Source organism: Sardina pilchardus, chromosome 8, assembly GCF_963854185.1.
Source record: "Sardina pilchardus chromosome 8, fSarPil1.1, whole genome shotgun sequence".
NCBI classification, from domain to species: Eukaryota; Metazoa; Chordata; class Actinopteri; order Clupeiformes; family Clupeidae; genus Sardina; species Sardina pilchardus.
This window is the reverse complement of record NC_085001.1, coordinates 17,688,999-17,716,109: the sequence shown is the minus strand read 5'-3', so window position 1 is coordinate 17,716,109 and position 27,111 is coordinate 17,688,999. Positions and strand designations below refer to the sequence as shown.

Below are 27,111 nucleotides of genomic sequence, written 5' to 3'. Positions count from 1 at the left end.
AGATATACGGACATATGCATTCAGACAGCACAACAAAGAAACCTACCGTAAAAAGTCTGTGAGCATTGCGGAAATACACGTCTGTCTGAAAACGGCTATAGTAAGAGAATATGGCTAAAACAGTTCACCCTTTGCCCCGTGTTGGCTGTCTTGATGATGACCTTGGTCTCTGGTGCACGTCTCAACAGTGCCACGACTGCATGCTTGATCTGGGACACTCGGTAGACAAAGTAGGACAGAGGCATGGTGGTGAAGTGTGCACACATGTTGAGGACAATAACAGTGTGCGGTCCTCCAGCCATGTCATCTATCTCGTTACTAATGTAGTGCATATCCGCCATGATCTGCCAGTCCCCGCTGATGCGAGGGTTGCCATGTGAGCGAAAGTGCAGGTCGATATTGTTCTCCACGTCCACAGCCATATGGGGCCCATTTTTGGCAACGGTGTGTAGGTTCATGCGTCTTAGAGCTGGGGGGTGGGAAGAATAATCGGTAACACTTTACTGACAAAGAATCTTATGGCTAAAATAGCTGCTAACTAGCAGATTTAGGAGAAACTCTTAGGACTTATTTTATCCTTATTTCTGAGAGTAATTCACGAAGCAATTTAGCCCTAAAAGTAGTACTTAAGTCTGGGACAGTTTAGAAGAAGTCGAGAGGACTTTATTACCAAAACTTCTTTCAGCAGGGCTTAATTTTTCTGGCTTGAGTTGCTACAACCAGCAAAGCAGCCAGGCAGCTACAGCACTACTCTCTGTGGGTATGTACAGTACATTTGGGCTCACGGACATGCCCCCAGAGTGTAGTGCTGTCTGCCTGGCTTCATTAGCTAATGGGTGTACGGGGAACATCTTCTAAAGGTGTTGTATTGTGTGTACTTTAGAGAACGTTCCCGGATTGTCCTTTTACAGCTGTTTTTGTGCAACTGTCAGGGTACCTTTTAGGAACGTTCCCTGATTGTGAAAGGATATATTTTTTTATCCTTTTACTGACGTTCCCAGAACGTTCTCTAAAGTATAGTTTTCTGCAACTGTCATGGAACCTTTTGAGAACGTTCCCTGATTGTCATATTAAGGATACATTTGTTATCCATTAAGGAACGTCCTCAGAACGTTCCCTAGAGGTCTTAAAGGGATAATCCGGAGTGAAATGCACTTTAGATACATTTTTTGGACTATTGGGAGTACATACGTTGAGTTGACACCAAAATCATGTCATTCGGATGTATTTTGAGAAAGTTCGAGTTCACCGTTTTTAGCCAAAACTCGTTAGCCTGGAAGCAAGTCTGTCCAAGTCGACATGGAACTACACTCTCATCTGGCGTAATAATCAAGGCAACTTGCAAACTACTGGCACTACTACTGCTTGTTGTCTATGGGGACTATTTTCAGATGATGCGTACGATATCACTGCGCCTATGGTACGTTTGCAAGTTGCCTTGATTATTACGCCAGATGAGAGTGTAGTTCCATGTCAAATCAGCCTAGAAAAACGCCAGGTTTCATTTTCAGTTGGTCTTATTGCACTTTCTAACTTGAGAGGAGACACGTTTTAAATGGGAAAATTATCAGAAATCTTAGTCACTTTTAAACATGAAGCTAGCAGGCGAGAAGCTAATGGTCTAATCCGATTCAATGATCTATGCTAGGCTGAAGCTAAAAGTTGTATCGCCAGACTCACAGAATGGCTGGATGAACGGGAACAAGGTAAATATCGATTGTTTTGCTCGAGGGGAGGTGGAAAATGAGCGTATTTCCAAAAATGGCGGAATATCCCTTTAAGAGACAAATTGCTAAGCCAACACACCAGACAGAAGGACAGAATTGATTCGATGGTGAAGGGTGTGGGTGCAGTCATTAGTGACTGAATCACAGAAGTGTCTTTGGTTTAAACACCAATATGCTTCCCGTAAAGAGAGTGGGTTTTGATGTGAGCCTTGAGATCTGCAGTGGTGTGATTTCATTATGGTCTATTTCGTAGAATAAGTAATATCAAGGGTGGGACAGAGCATATCCAGTGTGCAGGAGCAATTCATATAGTTATCTGTACAGCTGATCTTAGCAGCACTATGCACTTTAGGTCTCCCTTTTAAAGGTATACTATGCAGGATTGGCGATTTCATCGCCGGTTTCGCTTTCACTTTTCGTTTTCGCTCGTTTTATGCTTGAATATTTCTCGGCAGAGCATCCCCTACAGCTTTAGCGTGTATATTTTACAAAACTCCTCAATCGGTCAGTCTGCCGTGCCTTTTCATGAGACTTTACATGACACTTCCTGGAGTAGAGCATGGGTGCGTGCCCGAGGTCTCCTGAAGTTGCAAGTGTGTACCGCTACAGCCCACTAGGGTGGCCGAAAAAAAACACCGTTCGACTGGTAATGACTCATTTAATCATATATAACAATATAACAGTATGGAACGAATTGATGAACTGAAAAACGTTGCATAGTATACCTTTAAGTCGGCACTGCCTGGGTTCTCACAGTTAGTGGGCAGGACTCAATGCTCAATGTGTTAAGGTGACCACCTGTGTGGTGTGATTAAAATGGGTGTATACTAACAAAAACATTTTTATGGTTGATGCACTGTAATCCTGGATACTGTCTGTGGGGTGCTGAATCTCTTTGGAGCCTTGTGCACTGCTCATAGTGAACCAAAGGTGGATGTCCTGTCAACTTTGAGCACCGTGGTGTTGCGTGTATTAGTTAATGCAATTTATCAGATGAATGCTTGTTTACGAGAGGTCATGTAAGCTACTCTATGTGTTCATGATGTATTTCTGTCATTGAGGGTTGTTCCTATACCAAGCAACTATTTTAATCACTTTGAATGAAGAATATAAATAAATAGTGTCTGTATTGCTTTGGTTACATCAGCCTCCAATTGTTTCATTCATTTCAATATTACTAGCGTGGGGTGCATCTTTATTCTAGAATATTAGCTGGGTCTCTCATCCAGTCAAAAGAAATGGGAGTGGCGTAGTCAGACCATCTTGTGGTATAATGCAACCAATGCAATGCAACTCAATGCAACCAATTAGCTGGTTTGATTTGCATTGAGTTCAATGAGCATCAAACAGGCTAATAGGCTAACTGAACAAAACTGAACAAAACACCATGCCTATCTCTAGGTATGGTGAAGGGTGTGTGATGATGTGGCCCAATTTTAGTTCTAAAGACCAAGGGGACTTTATCAGGATGCATATATCCTGGATCCATGATTCATGAAATAAGTGGCCTTTAAAAAAAAAAATCTGCTTGCCTCTATGGGAATTGAGCACATAGGATTAACATAGGGGTGCCAACACTTATGACCTGAGAAACATTTATTTATTTATGATACATTATTCATTCACAAAGAAAATTGGTGTCCTTAAAGGTTGGATATATCCTAATTGTATTACTTAAGGCATTAAGGTAAATTTCCAAAAGATGATTTTATATTCCTCTCTTTTTAGTCAACTTTAGCATGGGGTGCCAACACTTTCAGCCATGACTGTATGTCTGTATTCTACCACCTGTATGCCGGCATTCAAATAGGTGGGTTTTACAAGGCCACATGTACACATGTATTTGTGTGTACTTTGCTACTGCCATATTTATGTGTGTACATTTTTATGTCTATGTCTTTGCCCATCTATGTTTTTATCTGCTTTACTGTTTGGTTTTTGTTTATGTAAAGCACATTGAATGACCTTTGTGTATGAAATGTGCTGTATAAATAGACTTGACTTGACAGAGAAAAAATAACATACTGCATGCCAAAGAACCACAATGACATCAACATATAAAATGTGTGTGTGTTTGTCCTTGTAGCACCTTTCTACATTCCACAGTGGGGAGTCACCTTGTCTAAATACACACATATTTGTGTGTACTTGTTTGTGTGTGTGTGTATATGTGTATATTCATGTATCTTACTTGGCACAGATCCAATGATGAAATCATACCACTGTTTGATAGTGGAGTCTCCCATTATGTAGATGTGCTTGTCCTTCAGACATTTAGTTGTGTTCCCTGCATCGAAGTGACGGGCGACACACACAAATGATGTCCAAGCATCACGCAAGTAGAATCCTGCTGGTATCGGTGTGGGCATGCCAGGTTTGCACGTTTCCCTCACTCCTAAAAGTGAGACAGTATGAGAGGAACTGGAATTTATATGGGGCTTCCTGCAGAACGTTTTTAAATAATCTTCAGCATCTGTTTAATCACTAAACTGAGTAACATATTGCCACATATGAAAGAGAAAATGACTGCAGAGTGTGTGAGTGTATGTCTTATGCCAGCACAGCACTGATGCAAACAGGTCCAAAGAAAAAGGCAAGATATACCATGAGTGTAATTGGAGGCAAGGACTCTAATCACATGTGAATCACCCTTGATCCAACGATTCACGTATCGTCTGAGGAAACAAAGAATGTGGCATATTTAGTAGCTGATTATGCATTGCTACTCCTACTCCACTGTAATTTGTCTTGAACAACAGTACATCTTGAATGACTCCACATCAGTGATGCGCGGGCTGATCCAAATCGAGCGGGCGACCGCGGTCACCCACGGTTATGGGGCAAGAAAAAATATTTGTAATGATATTCGGGTCATGTTTGGTCGGGTCGGCAAAAAAAATATGCCGTTAATTTTTTGTCATTTATATCGTACATAATTGTCTTTAGAAGAGAAAGACATAATTTGCAGCATTCCCACTGAAACGCGATTCTATCCCCCACATTTTGTCACGAACATGTAGAAATGCACTTGTTGATTCTGCGTAGACAGACCCTCGGCTACAGTTGACATGCAGTTGTGTTCTGTTCTCAGAGCATGCTTTCTCTGTCTATGATCTGCAGCTTTTTTTCTCGAACTGCTGGTTGTGAGACTGTCTGGTGACAATCAGTATAACGTCCAAGGCACTGCGAGAGATGTAAACAACAGACGAGACAACAGAGTGCGGGACAGAGCATGACCATGCTGCATTTAATAGCCTACATGAGTTGGGGTTTTCCTAAACTTTTCCCATAGTTCGGGACTTGGACTTCTTTTGCTTATCTTTACTTCACTTTTATTGTTCTTTCTACTTTCATTTCATTCGATGACTTATGCTTTCCTCTATAGCTTTCACTCTGGACTGATGCTTCAACTCAAATGTCTTTTGAAATTAGAAATTGAGGTCGTTGACGTTCAAACTTGTTTTCGGTGGACATAATTAAGTTTGTACCGTCGGAGTCTTTGCGAGACAATGAGTAGGCTTAAATGTCCGTACATAATAGAGCCTGTATCATCTGCCTTCTCTGTAGTCGCTTTCAGACATAACCCCTGCGGTATAGCCTATGAGGTTTGCCAAACAGAGGTCCGACTCTTCGGTTAATTATACAGAATCTATGTGTGTTTGAGTGAGGGGTGGCGCAGAATGCGGCCGCTGACACAGGACACACGACACAGTTACTTTTTTTTATTTTACCACTGACAGCGCGCCCGTTCCGAATATTGTTGCAACATTGCAGCATGTATTCTGTTACATCCGCAGCATCAATGAAAAATTGGAGCGTGACACTCATGGGTTAACTGCGCAACGTTGTGAGCTGAGAATTATAAGGTTCTATCTCCATTTTGGTCGAAATTGAGTTTTTGACATCATCTGATCCATTAGGTGCTTATTAATGCCTGTGTGGTGTTATTTTTGTAAAAAAAAAAAAAAAAAAAAGTTAATTAATAGCAAAATAAAAAGGTACTACAGTACAGTTTTGCTAGCTATGTAAAACTTTGATGCTCAATATCTCAGAACTACCCTAAACGGAGATAGAACCTTATAATTCTAAGCTCACGACGTTTAATTGAAACTCAGCAGTGACGCTCGTTGTTCATTTCACATAATCTGAACGAATTCACATTCTTTATTTGCAAATGTGTTGCATGCAGTTCATAGTTCGCAGAACTCGTTGTGCACAACACTGCATTGATTGTATTTCATATGATGGAATATGCAGAAAGAAAAATTAGGCTGAAAGGTGTATTGTTTAGCATATTCAGGTTGTGTAGCCTAGCTAGTGTTAGTGTTTTTGAAAAGTAACTAAGTAAAGTAATTAGTAAAGTAACGAATTACTTTTTGGCATTTTTGGGGAAAAGTAATCAGTAAAGTAACGGGATTACTTTCTCGGATAAGTAACAGTAATCAGTAACTAATTACTTTTTCCAAGTAACTTGACCAACACTGCTGAGTAGTGAAGTTGCCGATGTGATGCATGCTTCTCAAGTCTGATAATTTGCAGCAAATCGAATGGTAGGCTATTATGGAACAATGGACTGAAAGAAAAATAAACTAAAAGTTTCCCCAATCAGGAAATACTTCTTAATTTAATGTCCTCAAGGCATATAGCCTACAATTGGTATGAGCATGCAATGTGCTTCCTTGCGCAACTTATAAAGTGGCTCGTTGGAAAGCCCCACGTCTGCTCTTTCATGCAATAAAGGTTTCATCTCGCTGCAATTTATAATCGCGGAGCAATGACGCACTCAATCGGGCTCTATGGGTTCTGGTTTTGGTTTTTGTTTTGGTCCATTGATGAAGAGTTTCTTAATAATATTCTATGCCTGCATTTCATGCTTGGGAGAGCTTACAGTGGGTACGGGTTGAGAATGCACCTTCTCCCGCGGGACTCCCGAAGAGATCCCGCAGGCCCTCAAGCCGATTTTTTTCGAGGCTAAGGCAATGTACCCAAACAACCACCAGGTGGCAGAAAGTTTCATCCCGCATTTCAAAATGATGAAGACCGCATATCCGTCAATAGTCGACTCCTTAATCTCATTTAATCATTACAATGAAGGTGATGACTGGCGAAATTATTCAAACGACGTTTCAATGAACCATTGTTGAAATGAATGAAAATGGTTATAGAAAATCGCCTACAGCCTAACGCCGACACAGCTGATTCTTTGATTGATTCTAAGCTGTTTTGATGTAGGGGATGGGTAAACTGGTGCGCTACAAACATGCTACCAATCAAATGTAATATTAGTAGGACTAGCCTACTTAGACACTTTAGTCATAGGCAACGTTGCCATGTTAATTTGGGCTAGAAGTGCTTGTTTGTGGTGGCGCTCCTGTCCGCTGCTTCTCCCGAATTGTGTGGCAAATTTGTCAGCAATCAGCTTAAATGTCAAATCATATTTATTTCTCTTTGTCGCCATGGTAGGCTATTGGGGGAAACGCGGAGAAACGAGATGGTCAGTCCTCGTATGTTTCCTTCGCGTTTCGTTATAAGAAATATATAAGTAATAGTTAGTCTTCTTCCGTATTGAACAGATACGGGACGCTCTTTGTTCCGTATTTTAAGGAACTACTCAATGCACACACACTACAATGAAAAACACACAAAGAAATAACTAAACATATAGCCTACAACCTAATGACACTTTAATGCAGCGTTTCTCAAACTATGGGCCGCGAAACGTGGAGACTGCTGCTGGTCTGCGAGACATGGAGTGAAATTAGGTCCGGTGATCTGATAATTTGCTGCGCAATTGACCAAGCAACCGCGGACCGACAGAAAAAGAAAGCAAACGTTGCAGCGGAAATGCTTGCTAATTTGATGTGTTTAAACATAGAGTCATACAATTAGGTGTGTCTGTTATTATGATAATTTTCGAGCATAACTGCTTGTCCATAGCTCAGTGACAGGTGTTAATAGCCTTGCCATAAGCACTGCTGCAGGTGCTTCTTTTATTATGCGGTTAGAGCATAAGCGCTTACTCATATAGACTATAACTCAGGGACAGGTGCAAAACCACCAACTGGGATGGATCGAAGGGCAAGCAAGCACTGCCACACAACGTGAAGGCCTTTGTGTTGTCAACACTAAACAGAAAGTTTCCTACGATGGGGAGAAGTGGCCGCAAGGACTGCATCAATAAGATCAACGAATACAGTAATGTTTTACAACCCAGCTGGTATCCGCTGTTCATTCCGACATATCCCCACTCGGCGGTAGGCCTAGGCCTATTTAACTTTTTTTTTTCAAACAACGTGCCATTCCGACATGAGGTCATTAATAGGCTATTAATGTCATAACTATTAGGCTATCATTAGGCTTTCTATGCATGGCTGTAGGCAGCTATGAGGCCACTGAGATCTGGACCTCATCGGTTTTGTGAAAGCCGATTGGAAATACATAAGTTTAGAGCGAACGTTTCAACTATGTTTGCCATGGTAGACAAAAACACTCAAATAAAACAATAGCCTAAAAAATAACTGCATGCGTAATGGACACGGCTCTATATCCTAAATAATTTTCGAGGTTCGCCATTTGGTAATATGACCTATCCTTACTGACAATAATTTAGATTGAGCACAACTAAAGTTGCACGAAGGCAAAATACAGTCCTAAAAGCCTATTCTATATAGCCTGGCCAATATTGTAGATGTGCAAAAGCAGCATTTGCGTGCGTGCTTGCCGGTGAGGTGTAGCCTACAAAAATGAGCATAACATCTGATTATTAAAGTATGGCTATAGGATATAGGCTAGAGAAGAGTTGGTTTAAAATTCAAGTGTAGTAAAAAAGTTTGTGCACATCCCCGGTCAAGGTGCAGAACAAGAGTAGGCTAAATCATAAAAAAATGGAAAAAGGTTCGCACACTTGAAATCCTTCTTTTTTGATTTGATTTTATTTTCGTGTGGTCTTCTTCAGATTAAAATTCAAGTACGTGCGCTATTTAACCCCTCGAGACCGACTGCAGTCTGCTGACACAGCCAGACGACTCTCCCAACAGTTACTGTTTACGACACAATACATGATATTTGTGTTTTTCGTTTCTTAGATTTAATGCATGTTTGACATGTAAACAGGCCTTCAGTCCGTTAACTTAAGGCCTTCTTTTGCATGGGGTTGCTCGCATCCGCCCGTAACCTACTATTATGTGCGTAGTGGCTGCATACTCTTGATTATAATAAGAGGCAAATTGTTACAGGACAACTTAAACTGACTTCCCCAATGCTTCCCCGCAGCACATTACATTTTAATATAGGCTAATATAGGATGAACAAAGTCTATGCTATATTAAATCCAGTAGCCTAATAATTCTATGTGCCACGTCCGATTTCGCAAGTGATGTAGTAGGCTAAGTTTAAACATCGACAAACGTCTGTGAGACTGCCCATTTCATGAAGAGCAATTGTCTTGTGCGATCATTCCCCCTCCCCCACACTTGTCTAACCAGTTCACTAGACATTATAGCCTACCTATATGCGGCATTGAGGACGATTGCCTCCCTCCCCCCTCTCTCTCGACAGACACTTCCTGACACTAGGGCTCGGGATCATGACATCAAAACTGGGGCACAGCCACATTGGCAGCTTCACTCCTTAGTTTACTATGGATTACTATGGATTTACTCCCGCCTTTTAGTGTGTTCCTGTTACTTAGTTGTTGCCTTCTTGGTAGTATGTTGCTGTGTAGTTGGGTGTAACAGTGCAACCCACGATCGCAAGAGGAAAAGAATAAATCGCTACTATATTTCTGCTTCTTGTCTTGTGCATCTGAATGAATGGATATTACGTTCAGTGCGCTACCAAATGGCGGCGATATTCCTAGAATGCAAGGCGTGTGCCCGAGCCCTATTATGTAAATGTAAAAATGTGTGTGTGTGTGTGTGTGTGTGTGTGTGTGTGTGTGTGTGCGCTGAACCACGAATTCACATATTAACTTTTCTTTTCAGCAGACATCGCAATCATAAAAAAAATCGCAAAACTTTTTAATAAAGTAATGCCTCTTGTCTTAATGGGTTCCGGAGGTTCGTAGAGTAAGTTTTGAACCCCGGTCGCTGACGTATGATTAAGATGCCTCAACCAGTTACGCCACAGTTCGAGTGTCAATCTCTTCGCACTTAGCCAAGAAATATAAAGGATTCAGTCAGTCGAGTTCATTTATTCGCGGCATGCACTTGAAACGCCGATCAAAAGTTCTGACATGTTAAACTGACGTTAGTCATTAATTCACCACATGATAAAATGCTGTTATATTGACGCACAGTAGCCCACGGTAGTCTATGTCTATCTCTGAATCAACATGAACATGCATAACGAGATTCGTATATTCTAAGTTGCTAGAAACTTCTTTTGCGGAGCTAGGCCTACTAGTCGATGGTTACAATGAATCACCCTCACTGCCCTATCGCATATCTAACCATCCATTGTTACAATGTTACAAAATGCGCGATCTTCTCCATGCATGTAGCCTACGGTTATAAGTAAAGTGACATGATAGGCATGTAGGCCTATTAAAGATATTTCTGTTAAATACATTTTATTTTCAGTTGTCAAAAGTGGTGGGGACAAAATCTGTGATAAAGTGCTGGGTAAGCTACCCAGCGTCGCCGGTTAAAATGAACATGCCTCCGTTTTAAAATAGCCTATAGGCCTACACATTTCTAAGTATTCCTAGCATAAATGTAGCCTAAATGTCCATCTTGTCCATCTCTTTCGTCTTCGCCTTGACAATAATAGCCTATTCACGGAAATGCGGTCTTGTAACCGTAATGAATTAATGAATTAATCTAAGGTTGCCTATATATCGAGTCTTTCAGGTTGAATTGAAGGCTTCTAAAACCATTTTCATTAATTTCAACAATGGTTTATTGAAACGTCGTTTCATTATAATTTCGCCAGTCATCACCTTCATTTTAATGATTAAATGAGACGGATTAAATTAGACGGATATGCGGAGCATTTCTCTCCCTCTCCATTGACCAAAACGTTGCTCTGGCATCTCTGCTGGACTGACTGAGTTATAGGCTACGTCGAGTGAGAGAGCCAGCTGTGAGGTACGCTGTAAAACATTCGAAAACTCTGAAACTGCAATCTGACATGCCGAGCGTGATGTCTCTTTTCTCCGCTTGTCACCAGCGCGGTGTCTTCGGGTTTTTCCGTGTTTTCTGGTATGAGCCGAACCTTCATTTTATTAAGGCGGTCTTATGTTGCCCCCTTGCGGTTGCAGTTTTAATTAAAGTCCCGATGCTTCGGGAGTCCCGATGTGCGGGAAAGAAAGGAGCATTCTCAACCCGTACCATCTGTAGGCATTCATGTGAGGAACGGCTGAAACAGAATTTGTATAGGAAAATCCTTAGGCTAATTATGTTCAATGTTGAGTCAAATAGCCTAATTTTTGGATGAATGCTGACACGGAACAAAAAAAGGTAGACTAAATGCATGTTTCCCAAATTCTGAGCAATCACTATAGGCTATATATAATAGGCCTATATTGTTTTACATGCATATGAGATTTTTTGCGTAGCTCAATGACACTACGACTAAGTTAGACTACTTTTTACAATAAGCAGGTCAGGAACAGTATTTCAATAATTATTTTTTGCGGTCCGAGTTGCGGTCGGGTTAGTTGTAAACAGCGGGGCGGGCCGTTCAGACACGTACCCGCGCCTCACTGATCCACATACCGTGTCCAAATGGAAGTTTGTCAATGAATTGTAGCCTACACTGCTCAAAACGAATGTGTTACGAAACGAAAGGAGGGTGTTGGATGGACAAACCATAAGGTCCGAGAGGTGTTCCATTGCTTTTAACACTAGAAGCGCCGTGCCGTTCTGACCCACTTACACCTAGAAGTGCCGCGCCCCAGTCATCAAACCGTTTTGACTTCCTACAGCGCTGTGCTGGTGTGAACTACTTAACCCTTTGCAGACTGCACCGAACATTCCATTTTTTCATACTCAATGGCCTCATGGCACAAAAGGCTGTATTGTGTGATTATGCTACATGGCAGAGATACAATATACCCACCATTGTAATCAGGAGAAATAGAGCTTTCAAATGGTATACAATATAACTAATACATTTGAAGAGAACACACATATCTTTAAAAAATGTCTTCAAAATCCAACCCCAAAAAACACGAAAATATCAGTTAGTCAAGATTAATCTCATTTTTTTCCCAATTTCTGTTGTAGGTAGAGAAAAACCTAGAGTGTATAGGAGATTCACAATTTTATCCTCTATTCACTGAAAAAAACAGAATCAATCTGTCACCTTCTGTTCAAATGTTATGATAAATTTATTGGACCTTTGCAGATGGCACAAAACATTCCGTTTTTTCATACTTGATGACCCCGTGACACAAAAAGGCTTGTTGTGTGGATATGCTAGATGCTAGAGACATAATATACCCATCATTGTGATCAGAAGAGCTAGTCCTTTAAAATGGTATACATCATGGTTAATAAGTTTAAGTGTAACATTCATTGTTTTTAAACAAGACCTTCAAAATTCAACCTTAAAAAACACAAAAACATACATTTGTCAAGATAAATCTTATGTTTTACCAAATAGCTATCGCAGATATAGTGTGTGAGATATAGACAATGTTGTGCTCTGTTAAGTGAAAGAAACAGAATCAATTCATTACCTTTGGTTCAAAAGTTATGATCAATTACTCATAACTGCAAGTTGAAGTGACGAGTAGAATTTTTAAAAAGTAGAATGCTTTCATTCCCTGATTTAAAATTCAACTCCAAAATACACAGATATGTTGGTCATGTAATAAAATAAGTGTATTTAACCATCTCAGTTGTATAGCTAAATGTGGCATGTTTTACCTTGCCTTAAGAGCCAATAACCTTTGTGAGTGAGGAAAGACTAAAGGTGAAGTAAAGACTAGCTGACGGAGAATGCTTCTCTCTGTGTATCATTCTGTTACGAAAACAAGAATAGAGAAAAGACACTGACACAAGTTTTCTAATGGAAAAACTATTTTTCATTTTATTTTAAAATTGATCAATTATATTAAATCTTTAGGAACCCAGGTATAACACTAAAACAAACAAGCAGTAACTACTAGAACTACAAGAGCAAGAAGACAACACTGCAACAAGCGTCTACGCTTTCTACCTGACATGGGCCTGTCAGGGAATGGCTAACCAAACCCAAAATAGATTGTCATAAGAATGTTAATTAGTAGAAATGTAAATGTAAATGTAATGAAAGTATTACCATTACTATTCCTGTCATTATTATAACAAGTAATGCCCTTGTAACGATAAAAATTGTGCACATGCGCAGTTGCGCACGCGCGTGCGCACACACAAACACAAACATTGTTACTCAGCTGAGGATGATGGGAGATCACTCCCCTCCTACTCCTCTTCTTCCACATCCTCTTCACCCAGTAGCTGGCTATCCAGGTACTCCTCCATGTCCACCCCTGCATGATCCTGTAGTTGATGCTCACCGATGACCTGGAGCTCCTCAACGGTCAGTTGTCTCTTTTCCCTGAGAGAATCCATCAACCGTGCATACTGGCTCTTCTCCCCCTCCATCTAAAATAATGAGGAGAAAAAAAGATAAGCCTGTAAATAACTTACTTGGTTGTTACAATACAATCTGAGTCACCTCTAACTATGTCCTTTTTCACTAAAGACACGGTCACAAAAAGGCTAACTGATGATTTGGAGAAATAACACACACACAAACATAGTTACCCAGCTGAGGATGATGGGAGATCACTCTCCTCCTCTTCTTCCACATCCTCTTCACTCAGTAGCTGGCTATCCAGGTTCTCCTCCTCTGCAGTGTCCATCCCTTCATGATCCTGTAGTTGATGCTCACCGATGACCTGGAGCTCCTCAGCAGTCAGTTGTCTCCTTTCCTTGAGAGACTCCATCAACCATGCATACTGGCTCTTCTCCCCCTCCATCTAAAATAATGAGGAGAAAAAAAGATAAGCCTGTAAATAACTTACTTGGTTGTTACAATACAATCTGAATCACCTCTAACTATGTCCTTTTTCACTAAAGACACGGTCACTGGAAGGCTGATTGATTTGGAGAAATAACATTAGCCTGTGAACTCACTTGAAGCAAGTTAGTATTAAATCCTTGACTATATATTATAGACCAGCTTGCAAACCAATACTGATATAAGACAACTAGAGCAAGAAAATAAGACAGAAACCATCTAGAGAGCGCATGTATGCACACACACACACCGTGTTATTTCCTGACAGCGTAAAGACGAAATATTGCGTCTCGACGTGGAGTAGAGAAAATACCCACTTGAGTTCACAGCATGTTAACGTTAGTTGGCAAGTATCGCCATAACCTTGATCAAGAAAATTATAGTCTACGACCTAAGCAATAGTTATGACACTATACTACACATCTTCAGTTATGCACTCATACAACAGTAGCCGACAATAAACGAAAACCTTGCGTTAGACCCTTGGCACAATCATAACGTTTGGATACGTTAGCACCTTTCATGTAAAACAGATCATATCTATCTAGCAAGCTAGCCAACTTGGCTGCATATAACTGTAAAATGTGGTACATATTTCGACGAAATAACTGGTTTATTTAAGTATAAAATAGCCTACCAATAGATGTTCTTCACATGAGGTGATATAGATAGAGCATTTGAGCTAAACTGATCAGGAGGGCGCGTCGCGGGCATGTCGAACCAAAAATATTTCTGGAGCTGGAAATGTACAGCTAGCGTGCTAACGGTAATGACTGCTGTAGTATTACCTGACAGGCTATTTCGTTCAAACTTGAATACATATCTAAAGTAACAGTCCTAGTAGTTAGCTTTCCATGCTTCCCATGTTATCCTCCAAGAAATCATTGAAAATAGTAACAGTTTACTAAAGACAACAGTTTGCTAAAACACCAGCAACCAGCTGATGTGAACACAGACGCAAATGGTCATATACACACGGTGCAATTACTAGTAAAATGGCTAAATAAAAACGACTAAATAACTGGTTTATTTGGGAATAAAATAGCCTACCAATCAGGTGTCCTTCACATGAGATGATATAGATAGAGAATTTGAGAGACACTGGTCAGGACAGGAGGACGCGTCGTGGGCAAAATATTTCTGGAGCGAGAAGCTCCCTAACTTACAGCTAACGTTATGAGTTGCTGTAGCATTACATGACAGGCTATTTCGTTCAAATTGAATACATATCTAAGGTGACAGTCCTAGTAGTTGGCTCATCATGTTTTACATATAGTTACCCCCCCAAAATCACTGAAAATAGCAACATTTTACTAAAGATAACCGTTTGCTAAAACACCCGCAAATATTGCGAGCTGAAGTAAACACAGACACATATGTTACGGTCATACACTCACGGTGCAATTACTGGTAAAAATAGCTAAATAAAAACGATTTTTAAGTAATAACGTGGATAGGTATTAATAACAACATATAAAAAGACTGTTTTACCTCAATTGATCCACCAGTTTGTCCTTCAAACGACGTTATGATGTCTGATGTATGGTGACAGCTAGCGTTGCTCCTTTAGATTCAGCAGGCAGAATGACGTTTCAACTTCTTGTTTTCTCTTCAAGCAGTGAAACAGTTTCGCGCCACAAATCCCTTAACCAATCATATCACTGTAAAGCCTATCATGTGACGTTTATGAGGAAGTTTTCATTAATAAAATCAGTTGAAGTATGGCGGAGTTATTAGACTCAACATCATCGGTACTGGGGTACCGATTTTACCAAGGGGGCAGGCATATTCCCGGAAGTAGAAACACGAAATGAGCTGGTGATCAACACTCTGCTAACTCCCTTGGACGGCCATAGACTTTCAGATTTTTGCGATCCCATAACTTCATGTAACATGTGCCCTTTGTCTCCCTTATAGCTTCTGTGTATTCTATATAGGGTATCGAAGTCAAAATTAATTCACTGTTTCCCCGTATATTACGTTGGTTTCCCGTAAAGAAGTATTTTAGCATGTCGGTTGTAGGGAAGCTAACCCAGACAGCACGTTCAGTCTTGCCGACGTCGGCAATTGGAGGGCACCAGCGGCAAAGGATCGGCAGGGTTTTTCCCCCATGCACATCAAATAAAACTTGTCAGTTTAGGTGGGCAAATCATCGGCGGGACGAGTCTACCCGACAGCGCGCACTGGAGATCGGCGGAGGAACCGTGAAGAACCATTTAGCCGATCCCGCTTCTTTTTTTTTTTAAATGCTACCTGCTGCCGACGAGTATGAGAAGTCCGTTCGTTGGTCCACATCAAGCTGGCTGTGTAAGCACGAAGGTACGTTGAGCTTGTGTAAAATCCGTATGTCGCAAATGATATGATGATTTAATATATGATATGATATGATAGCAGCTATGATATATCATATTTGGTAAAATGCATAATACGGTGTAGATTAACCTTTTGAAGATAATAACGTTAGCAGCTAACGGTTACACAAGACGTTTCTCAAACTATCTGGTTAGCTGCTAACTGCTAACTTACATGTATATATATGGCTAACTTAGGATAACACATAAGTAAACTCATTGTAGAAGTGTTTTAAATCAGATATTGTATCCAATGACGTCTGTTGTGGCTATAAAATGCTTTAACGGGATGTGTTTTTAGCAAACGTCAGGTAGGTAGCTAGCGCTAGCGTTAGCGTTAGCGCAAGCATAATTATCTTGCCACTTTGCTGGCCGTACACAGCGAAATAACCGGAAGTAGAGCGGACGCCGCCTGCAGAGATGGAAAACTCCGGCTTCAGAAAGTAAAAATCCAGCCATGTATTGGTTCCACCTGTGCACTTATCACAGGTGATCTCATTAATTAGCTGCTGTAGCTGAAGACTTGTGGTAATTAGAATCAGCTGGTTTAAGTGAATGGTTGGCATAGATATGATATGTGGTAGGACTTTTATTTTCTGAAGCTGGACTTTTTCACCTCTGCATGTCTGTGAGTGCTTGACCAATAAGTAAACGTGTAAGTTTCTTTATATGTGATGCATTGGGTTAGCTCTGGATGATGATGTGCTTTGTGTAAAGGCTCTTTTTCTGTATTTCCTAGTGCCACAAGATGATTGGCAGCAAGAGTCAACCAGTGATGAAGGGATGCGCTCAACTGAATACAAGGTAATTAACAAAATTGTCACACAGACACTCAGTGCGGTTACATGACCAGTCCAGTCTAGTCATCTAGTCTATTCTGCAATCTAACTAGTTGTCTTAGTCTAAAACTATAGAGTCAAGTTAGTTTGACCTGAGAGCATGGTGGCTAGTTAGCAGGTCTCTTTAGATTAAAGACAATATTTCTACAATTAATTAATACTATAATATGTATTCTGCCTGTTTCGGTTTTAATATGGGTTGGAAGAAAAGTCTCTCTCTCTCTCTCTCTCTCTGTTCTTTGATGTAGGCTAGGCTGTGCAGAGTGCAAAAAGGCTGCCCTCATTCATACAGTCATTCTGACTGAATCTGATATGATCTGATACTGATTACCTGAAAGTCATTTATCTTTGTTTTAACCGTTTTAATCTTTGTGTTTCAAGTGTCTGTGAACACAAACATGCAGCAGAGTCGTGAAACCCCTCAATCCCGTCCAGGCCTTCCAAACAGGACTCCTTTAAGTAAGACATATTTTAGTGTATGATGTGTTTTAAGTGTCTATACTTCGTTCACACCAAGAACGATAACGATAACGATAAAAGCGTCCACACAGGCCAACGATAAGAAAAGTCACTCATGTTAATGAATGTGATCTAGAATATTATGGGTTCTGATTGGCTGTTAGTTGTCTATCGTTCTCAAAATCGCTCTGAAAGTGATCAACAACGATATCGTTCTTGATGTCGTTATCGTTATAGTTTATGTGTGAACGTTGTCATTCATATTAACGAGAGCGATATTTATTTATAGTTATCGTTCTTGGTGTGAATGGGCCTTTAGTCTGTGTTATGGTAGGCTAGAGGCTGACACAGATGGGACTTGGTAGTCACTAGAGTAGCTAGCAGCCTGTTTTGTTTTTAATTTGGGTAGGAAGAAAAGTGTGTGTGTCTGTCTCTCTCTCTCTCTGCCGGTTCTTTGATGTAGGCTAGGCTGAGCAAAAAGTGCAAAAAGGCTGCCCTCATTCATACAGTCATTCTGACTGAATCTGATATGATCTAATACTAATTACCTGAAAGAATCAATCTTTGTTTTAACCGTTTTAATCTTTGTGTTTCAAGTGTCTGTGAACACACACGCAGCATGGTTGTGAAACCCTTCAATCCCATCCAGGCCTTCCACACAGGACCCCTCTAAGTAAGACATATTTTAGTATATGATGTGTTTTTATGTGTCTATACTGTGTTATGGTAGGCTAGAGGCTGAGACGGAGATTGCACTTGGTAGTCACTTTTGGTCTCACACACACACAGTTCTATTAAAAAACAAGACATTTCATACTATGTATTTTTGTTAACCTCTATGGTCAAAGATCAGAAAGTGCTAGATCAGTTCCTGCTGGATGCACAGGTATTTTTGGCAGGTTCTCTCTGCTGTTGTCAGTAAACTACTGTATTATGCACATTGCTTGTTAATTATGTGTTGTCTAATTTTGTGTATTTTCTTCCTGTACTTTCCCCAGCTGTTGAAAGGCTGAGCAGGTTGGACTCCAGCTGAAAATGGACTATGTAAAACAACTCCAAAAAACAATGCACAATACACCTTCATTTTGACAATAGGCCTATTTCATATTTTATAGCTGATTCTGGTTATTTTCCAATAATCTTCTTTACACTAGATTTAAATGTAATGTAAATTAATGACATATCTAGCTTCTGTTTAATACAAACATAACAGCTGCATGTACACTACACTGGCCATCCCCAAACTTCCCACAAAGTTGGGAGCATGGAATTGTCCATAGTCACGTCTGCAGTCGTCTACATTAAGTCGAATCCACCTATTGATTGACTGACTGACTGACTGGCTGGCTGTTTTATTTTAAACTGACAGACTATTTGAAGGGATTTGTTATTTTTGTTGTATTTGTCAATGTGATTAGTTGAGTGTTGAAATAAATGTGAAATAAATAAATGAGTTGAGTATTGAAATAAATGTTTTGATATTTTGCAAAGACCAAGTAAAATAAATGTCCAAGGTCATCTCCAGATGCCCTCCTATTTTGTTATTTCTCTCATTCAACCATCAAACTTGATATCACTGATCCATTCTTGTTTTCTGTTAGACTGGCATTCCCAGGTTGCCAGTAGCCTAAACGGGCTTTGCTTACTTCTCAACTAGCTCCCGTCAAATTGTTAAGGAAGCCGTGTCACGTTATTAGTGGAATATCACATAACTTGTTGATAGGCTACACAATAGTCAACGTGTGAACACGATCTGAAAGCAGCTAGCCTAAGCAAATCAATAAGACCTAATATAACGGTGGGATCCTAGTAGAGTGGCGGAAAGCATTCAAACGTCTCGCTCCTTTTGACTTAACTTTGGAAGGGCTGATTTTCGAGAGACGTAGCCGAAGATCAGCTGTTCCAGTGTTAAGTCAATGGGAGAGCGGCGTCCGAATGCTTTCCGCCACTCTAGTGGGACCGCGCCGCATAGGTCATAATAATATCGGGTTTAGGTGGGCTCACGGTCGGCAATCATTCTAATGCCGACATCTTCCCGACATCTTGCCGATTAGCAACCGATCTGCATAGGACATCGCGCCGAGGCATTTTATGTCGGCGCAGGCACACCGCCCCGACGTCGGCAAGAGCTAAATTGCTGTCTGGGAACGTTCGACGTCACATTTCCCGTAATGTCTGGATCAGAAGTTCAGTGTTGGCTGTTAGAGCTATGTGTTAGAGCTCAGTCCAGCCTGCACGAAAACCATGACGGAAAGTCATTCATAAGATCAGTGAAAAATCGTATAGCCCACGGTAGCCTACTGTTTGATAGGGTAAAGCATTACGTATAGGCAAGACAACATAATATTAATATTAAAAACGAACGTTGGAAAAGAAGACTCAAACTGTTTTCTCCTCCATTAATGTTTTGAAGATGATCATGTGTGGTAGTTTTCAACATGAACACGACTTGATATCTTCTACTCTGCTTGATATGTAATGAATGTTCAACGTAATAAATACATAGGCTACATAAATTAATGTTTAACTTTAATGACTGATCACTGTTTATTTATTACTAGAGCTTAATAAATAGTAATAAGTGATAACAAATTTAGTGTTGCCTCCACTGCGGAAATACTGCACTTACCTTTAACCTCTTAATGCAGATGGAGATTCTTGCCAAATTTTGAACAAATTTTGAACGATTTGTTTTTATACAATAACAGTCATTATGCCAAGTTCCACGGGCAGCACAATGATCACTCAGGGCTTAAATTAAAGACACATGACATGGGCCAAGATATAGATTTACCTTCAGGATTTTATTTACTTCATGAAGTTTCTTTTTCACAACATCTATACAAAAAATAAAAGTTGCCTATTGTTTTTGAGGTTTACTGTCGTAGAGTTTACAGTATGTGCAGGTCATGCATTTCCTGATTCATCATGGTCTTGGGAGGTACTGCACAACGTTTGGAGCAGACATATAGATGTATGTACTGTAGGTGCTACACAGCAATTCCTAATAGGTGCATTTAGGCATTCTCAAGTGTCCAAAACCTCTCAAAAATCCAAAAAACAAAAATGTGTCTGTCACTATTTATCTGTGTGTGTTGCTTTGATATTGTGTCACAGTACAGACACCCAGATAGCAATAGGTCAGTGGCCCACTGGCGGCCCACCAGCGGCAGAGTTGGCGGTCCAACGGCGGTACCCACCAGTGGCCCGCTGGAGTTTTGCTCATCGGTTCTCTAGCGGTCCACCGGCGGCTCAGAAGCGGCTCCAGATAAAGGGCCACCCTTTTGCCGCTTACTACCCACCAGCTTCTAATTGGCCTTATTTATGGCCTTAATAATTAAAATTATGTACTAAAATATAGCAATAATACATTATAACACTTTCCATTTGCCCTCAATCAGAACAATTTACAATTATTTACAGGGCTTACCAAAGTTACCAAATTTACTAAGGTGAAGACAGTGCCTGCTGATGAGAAACCTATAAATGTATTCTGTAATTTAATAATCCAATATAAAAACATTTATCCTCAGCAACTATCACACAGACTCACCACACATAGTATTAGGTTCAATACATTTTGTTTATTTATTTCTTTTACATGCTCATTTACATGCTTTATTTCTTCTACATGCTTAAACAATTTATTAAAATTATTTTTAATAATGATATTAATATGCAACACACTCTTCAGGTGTAAGGACTTAAAAGCCACCTTTCCTGCTGCACCAGTCTAATTAATTTGGAGCGCCAGGGACCTCCTCAAAGCCCGGCCCAGCATCCTCTTAACAGCATCTCGGTGGTTTTCCCTCCCAAGTATGTTCACCTGAAATACAAAGACCAAAATTACAATGGCATAACTTCCAGTCAAACATCTTAGCTGTTTTCAGCTTAAGCTGTTTTGCTATTTCATGCACAACCATCAAATACAGAGGGTATATATGATGACAAAAAGTGACAACATGTCATGTATCAAGCACACAACGCTCCACTTGGGAATGAGATTCAAGTTTAACAACACTCAAGGAGTTGAATAACGTGGCTCTCAATATATGATGTCTGTTCCCCAAAAATGTAGTGGGGAAGGGAAAAGAGATGTGAAATGCGACAGTTGTTTCAGATAACAATGGCTACTCACATGGTCTCACTTCTCGACACCCATTCCGTGATTTGAATAGTATTTTTGAATCAGTGAGTAAGTCCACATTAAAGCAAGGCAGAGCCACATTCATTACGAGAGCCAGGCTAGGACTTTTATGCCTACAATAATCACATGGCAAAACACTTAAAAAACAGACATACCAGTTGATTTTTCAGGTCCGCATCGAATGCAAGCCGCCTCTCCAACTCGTCCAGGTCCTCAACATTACTCAATGGCCTGTTGTTGTCCTCCACGAGGCCAAGATCCGCCACACCACCACCACCTAGCTTCTGCAGCATAGATGTGTTCACAGCCACCTGCTGCTTTACCCCAGCTCCTCCTCAATTGTTCGGAAGTGCTGCAGAACAAGTCTGTAAAAATCTATGAATCAAAAGGAATAGATTGGAATTGGCATGACACAAAAAGTAAAGATGCAAAGAAGTTGTGACAGACATTCATGGCTTGTTTCTCCCTTGATATTGGTGCCAGATTAATGAAAATGCAGTTCTACCTTGCTGGGGTGTTATTGGCAGCGCTGTGAGCGAATTTGACGGAGGTGTAGGTCTGATTGGTAAACTCTGTTGAACAGATTAGAAATGAAAAGGCGTATTTAGTGAGATGATTACTGCAATGGCAGGGTTCATACAAAAATATTGAGCTGAATTTACTACCTTTTCACTACCATCAACATGTTTTCTACTACAAAAGCAAAAGGTGAAGAGTAATGTAATGCAATACCTTTCCAAAACACAATAACACATTTAAGAACAGGATTTAACAATGAACCAAGCTACTGGCATTTGAACAGGGGTGTGTAGGCTGTCAATAGGCACTGTATTATGTATTTACCGGCATGGCTGGAGTTGATGAAGCTTGCTGGGTGGTGGTGCTGGCAAAGGTGTAGTGGTCTGACTGGTAAACTCTGTTGAACAGATTGGATATGAAAAGACGTGTTTAGTGAGATGATTACTGCAGTGGTATGACACCTGGCACATGCTAACTAGCGCCTAAAGTACAAACACTTCTAAAGGATATTTCCACTTAATTTTCAGACAAACCAAGCAAGGGACCACATTTACAGACTCTACAAATACTAACCATGATATCCATGTTTTATTTAAATGACTTGAAAGAGATCGTCAGGTATAAATGCACCATACAGTAGTGGTCAGTTCATTCATTCAGATGCTGTTACATGCTAACTAGCGCCTAAAGTACAAACACTTCTGAAGGATATTTCTACTTAATTCTCAGACAAACCAGGCTAGGGACCACATGTACAGACCCTATAAATACTAACCATGATGTCCGTTTTTTATTCAAATGTCTTGAAAGAGATCGTCAGGTATAAATGCACCATGCTAGTGTGGCCAGTTCATTCATTCACATGCTGTTACATGCTAACTGGCGCCTAGAGTACAAACACTACTAAAGGATATAACACTTCTAATAATTTACAATCTACTGATAAATACTGATAAATACTGACGGTCGTTAACTGCCTCTAACGGTTTTCTTTTGCTATCCACTTCAGACTTTAGCCATAGCTAGACTTTAGCGAGTCTAACGCTTTATTAATCTATTCGATGTAGGTTTTTAAAAACGTGATCATCGACTTAACAGTACAGAAATACCATTTTGCAAGAAATGAGTGATTCAGACAAAGACTAAAAATATGTTTAAAAAAGAATCAGATTGTACTTACAAGATCCAAGAAATCGCAGTCAGTCGAGGTCGAATGGCAAAATATCTGTATGAACATCTATCAGACGAGTTACAGCAATGTTCAGGGCGGCCAACGTCACAAAATGAGTTTGAGTCTGCGCAGTACGATGAACAGGAAACGATTTTTTGTTTCAGCCCCCTCTCATTGAGAACGACGGAGTCTGTTTGTCCATTTCTTTTAGGTCTATGGATTTTACAGCGTGCCGTCTGCAAAGGGTTAAAACGCGGCAGAGGCGGCAAAAAGACCGCTGATTCCTCAGACTGGGACGCTGTTACTTACACATAATGATAGCTAGATGGCGCTTCGTGCACGAATCAAATAGTTTAGTCATAAATTCAGTTTGCATGTCATGTGTCATTCGTGTCAGACCGTGTTGATAGTCTTTGGATGTTTCATTATGACATACAGCACATTTGAGTTATCTTCTCATTCATTTGTGTTGATTTGTGTTGTTTTAGGTAAAAACTCTGGAAGAGTTCTTGAACAAACCCTAAGCAAACTTGACTTTTAACTTTTTCATAGTATTTTCCTCATTATATTTTGTTCGTACATTTTGTATTCTACTTAGAAATGTTATTTATAGGCTATTTTAAAATGTAGGCATGCTCTCTGTGATTAGGAGCCTGACCCGACGGAACCGAGGGATGAACAATTTCGACTCAACACCGGTGTTGTTGGATCTCGAGATCCGTAACACCGGCCCGCAGTTCCGGTTTGGGCAGATAATCTAAGCTCTAAAATGAATGGGTGGCTACTTCTAATTCACTCCCCAAATTCACTTCTATTCATTTATAGGTAGCCTATGTTCGCACAGCCGAACATGACCACAGACCTGGAACAAAGACGAAGCCTAACCTAGTCTGGTTTCAATAACATAGTAGCCAGGATTTTATGCCGCATTTTACAGGCTACCGCGGCTACTTTCTAAAACAATTTTCATTCATTTATACCTGAGGGAGAAGCATCTTGTAGGCTACCTCGGAGCGAGGGAGATAGAGAGAGCAATAGGCTATGCTGAGTAGGCATAGGCACGAGAATGAAAAAAGATGAGTGAAAGATGTTCTCAGTTTTGCGAATGTTGTATGTTTGCGATGTCTGCTGAAAAGAGCTATATTTTTTCTACATTTTAAGTTAACTTCTATGTGAATTTGTGGTTCAGCATTCACACACACAGTTTCTCACACAACTCGCACACAGGCGAATTCGAACATTCTGAAACGCGACCAAGATTGCGCATTCCTAAACAGAGTTACCTAAACAGCCAGCCTACTGCTCTGCCTCACAAATCAAACAGCTAATACAGTAGGCCTAACCTACTAAAAGATGCAGGGGGAAGAGAGAGAGAGAGCGGTGGGGGGGGTGGGGGGGGCAGTTGACCTCAATGCCGCATATGATGTCTGTAAACTGGTTAGACGAGTGTATGGGGGAGGGGGAATGATCGCACAAGACAACTATCTATTGAATGCCTCCATGTGCGAAGGTTTCAAATAGGCTATCATTGCAATGGATAGTGCGTTATGTAGGCCTAAAGTGCTGTACCGATCATCAGCCGTCTGTACCGTCTTTAAAGAGACCCTATGCAACTTTTTCATAGTCATAAAATCGCTCAGAAATCGTTGTTTTGCTTGACTGACCAGTTTCATCGAAAACAGTAATATTTACAGCATTTATTTGGGCTTACTTAGTAGCCTATCCCTACGTACATTCATAGTTGTATATCTTAGTTGTATCTTTTAAAGCTCAGACTAATGTATAAGCATTTTCTTACATATATTTATTTAAATACATATTTAAATAAACCATTTACAATTGAGATATTGTGTATGTCATCGTACAGCGGTGAGTTGCGCACCGCTAGCTCTCTCGCCTAGCACTCAGTAGACCCGGGTTCAATTCCTGCCTTGAAGAGGAAGGAGGAAGAGGAGTAAGACATTAGGATCCAAACAGAGATGAAGTTAGAAACGACCAATCACCTCCATGTTTTCGCAGTTGCACAAGTAGTCACACAACCAAATATGGTGAAACAAAATAAAACGTAGTGCATTTCTAAGCAGGTAAGAGGGATAACTATATTGTGTGGTGGAATAACACTTGGGAGCACTTAGACTCGGCGCAGTAATATCTTCACTCCAAAATGAAACTGACAGTGCAAGAGTGATGATATTACTGCGCCGAATCAAAGAGCTCTCAAGTGTTATTCCACCACACAACATAGTTATCCCTCTTACCTGCTTAGAAATGCACCACATTTTATTTTGTCTCACCATAATGGTCGTGTGAATACTCGCGTACTGTATTTTTAAAAAAAAAACATGATGTGTTTGGTCGTTTCTAAATTAATTTCTGTTTGGATCCTAATAAATGAACTGGACTATCAAAGATAGATAGATAGATACAGTAGATACTTTATTGATCCCCAAGGGGAAAATTACATTTTGAGGGACTAGTTTCTTAGCAGCGGAATTTTACTTTGCTCTGGTTAGTAGTATTGTCCGAAAAGTGAAGAGAAGCACTTAGGTCGGGACACCTAGGCAATATCAGTCCACTGCTGCCATAGCATATGCCTACTACCAACTACAGGGAACAAAGGATGTGACACAAGGCAAGTTTTTTTTTTTTTAAATAATAAAATGTATAGAATTGTTTAATTATAACAGTAGAGCCTATCGTGTTGACGGGATATGCACTGCAGAGGCATGGAAATCTGTTTCTGTATGTTTATGTTTTTGCTGTATTGTTGTGTGTCTTGTCCTTACGTATACCTGTCTGCTGGCTGCACAATTTGCCCCTTGGGAACAATAAAGTTATAAAGTTACCTTGACCATATGATTTATTATGACCGCCGCTAGCATAGCTAGCGAAGCGGTCATATAGTTGCTGTCAAAGTTTTTTTTCTTTTTTCTTTTTTTTCGTCATCGATTCTGAATTTTCCGCCAACGATTCCCGGGACACCGTAACCCTCTGGGAGTATGCCAAGTTTTGTGGAATTTCATCCATGGGGGGCTATAAAATAAATGGATTTATGTGTACATTCAGGACTGTATACCCATCTGCCTGTAGATGTCGGCATTAACCCTGGGGATTTGAAAAACAGTTCCAAACATCTTTAAGGCTGTGTTCAGACTGCCAGCCAAAATCCGATTTTTAGCCCATTCAGATTTGTATCGGATGTCACTTTTGAAGTCTGAACAGTGACAGGTCACATGAAATCCGATTTTTGCGAAACGGTTGCAAACCACATCCTGGAGGTAGTTTCATATCGCATTCGTATCGGATATGGACAGATGCGTCTCAGTCAACACTCAGATCGGATTTGACTGTACGCGACGTGACTTTACGTGCGTGACCGCCCACCTATTTCCAGTTGTGGAGCAACATTACGGCTATGTCTTTTGACCATGTTATATTAAACGTGACTTAACAATACTCAATGCTAAGCATTATACAGTCTCTGCTCTGTTTCTATGGAAGTTGCAAGAATCCACATTGTTCTATTAAATGCTGTTAAATAATTAAATAGCCTTTACAGTTTGAAGCGGAGCTTGCCACTGATTAGTTTCGGTTTCTGTCGCGCAAATGCGCACACGTATGCATGCATTCAATGAACACTCACCTAGTTGCATTATTCTATGTTTAATCACACCAAATTAGCAAGTATTTCCTGATGGCAGAAATGTTTGTTTTCGTTGCTACAGCAACCTGTCAGATCTGTTACTAATGTGACCCAGTCTGAACAGAGCCATATCCGATTTGGACACTTGCTAAAGGCAGTGTGAACAGTCAGCCCTAAAAATCGGATATGAGAAGGAATCAGATTTGAATCAGATTCATCTGCAGTCTGAACGCGGCCAATCTCTAC

General features: G+C 40.4%; 1 protein-coding gene and 2 long non-coding RNA genes across 3 annotated transcripts in view; 1 reads left to right on the top strand and 2 right to left on the bottom strand.

Moving 5' to 3' along the window:
• LOC134088867 (NXPE family member 3-like) overlaps positions 1–27,111 on the bottom strand; it is a 90,614-nt gene that overhangs the window by 2,960 nt on the left and 60,543 nt on the right. The window contains exons 5-7 of the mRNA XM_062543032.1: positions 4,332–4,402; positions 3,919–4,122; positions 129–469 (exon numbers count right to left, since the gene is read on the bottom strand). Of these exons, the coding sequence (XP_062399016.1) occupies positions 129–469; positions 3,919–4,122; positions 4,332–4,402 (616 nt within the window). The remainder of the gene's footprint in view (positions 1–128; positions 470–3,918; positions 4,123–4,331; positions 4,403–27,111) is intronic.
• On the top strand, positions 15,774–18,902 carry LOC134088866 (uncharacterized). The gene is made up of 5 exons (XR_009940004.1): positions 15,774–16,055; positions 16,827–16,891; positions 17,308–17,385; positions 17,983–18,058; positions 18,384–18,902. It is a non-coding gene; the product is annotated as an uncharacterized LOC134088866 (long non-coding RNA).
• LOC134088869 (uncharacterized) lies at positions 20,465–23,912 on the bottom strand. The gene is made up of 4 exons (XR_009940005.1): positions 22,376–23,912; positions 22,038–22,104; positions 21,688–21,907; positions 20,465–21,211 (listed from the first exon to the last, which is right to left on the bottom strand). It is a non-coding gene; the product is annotated as an uncharacterized LOC134088869 (long non-coding RNA).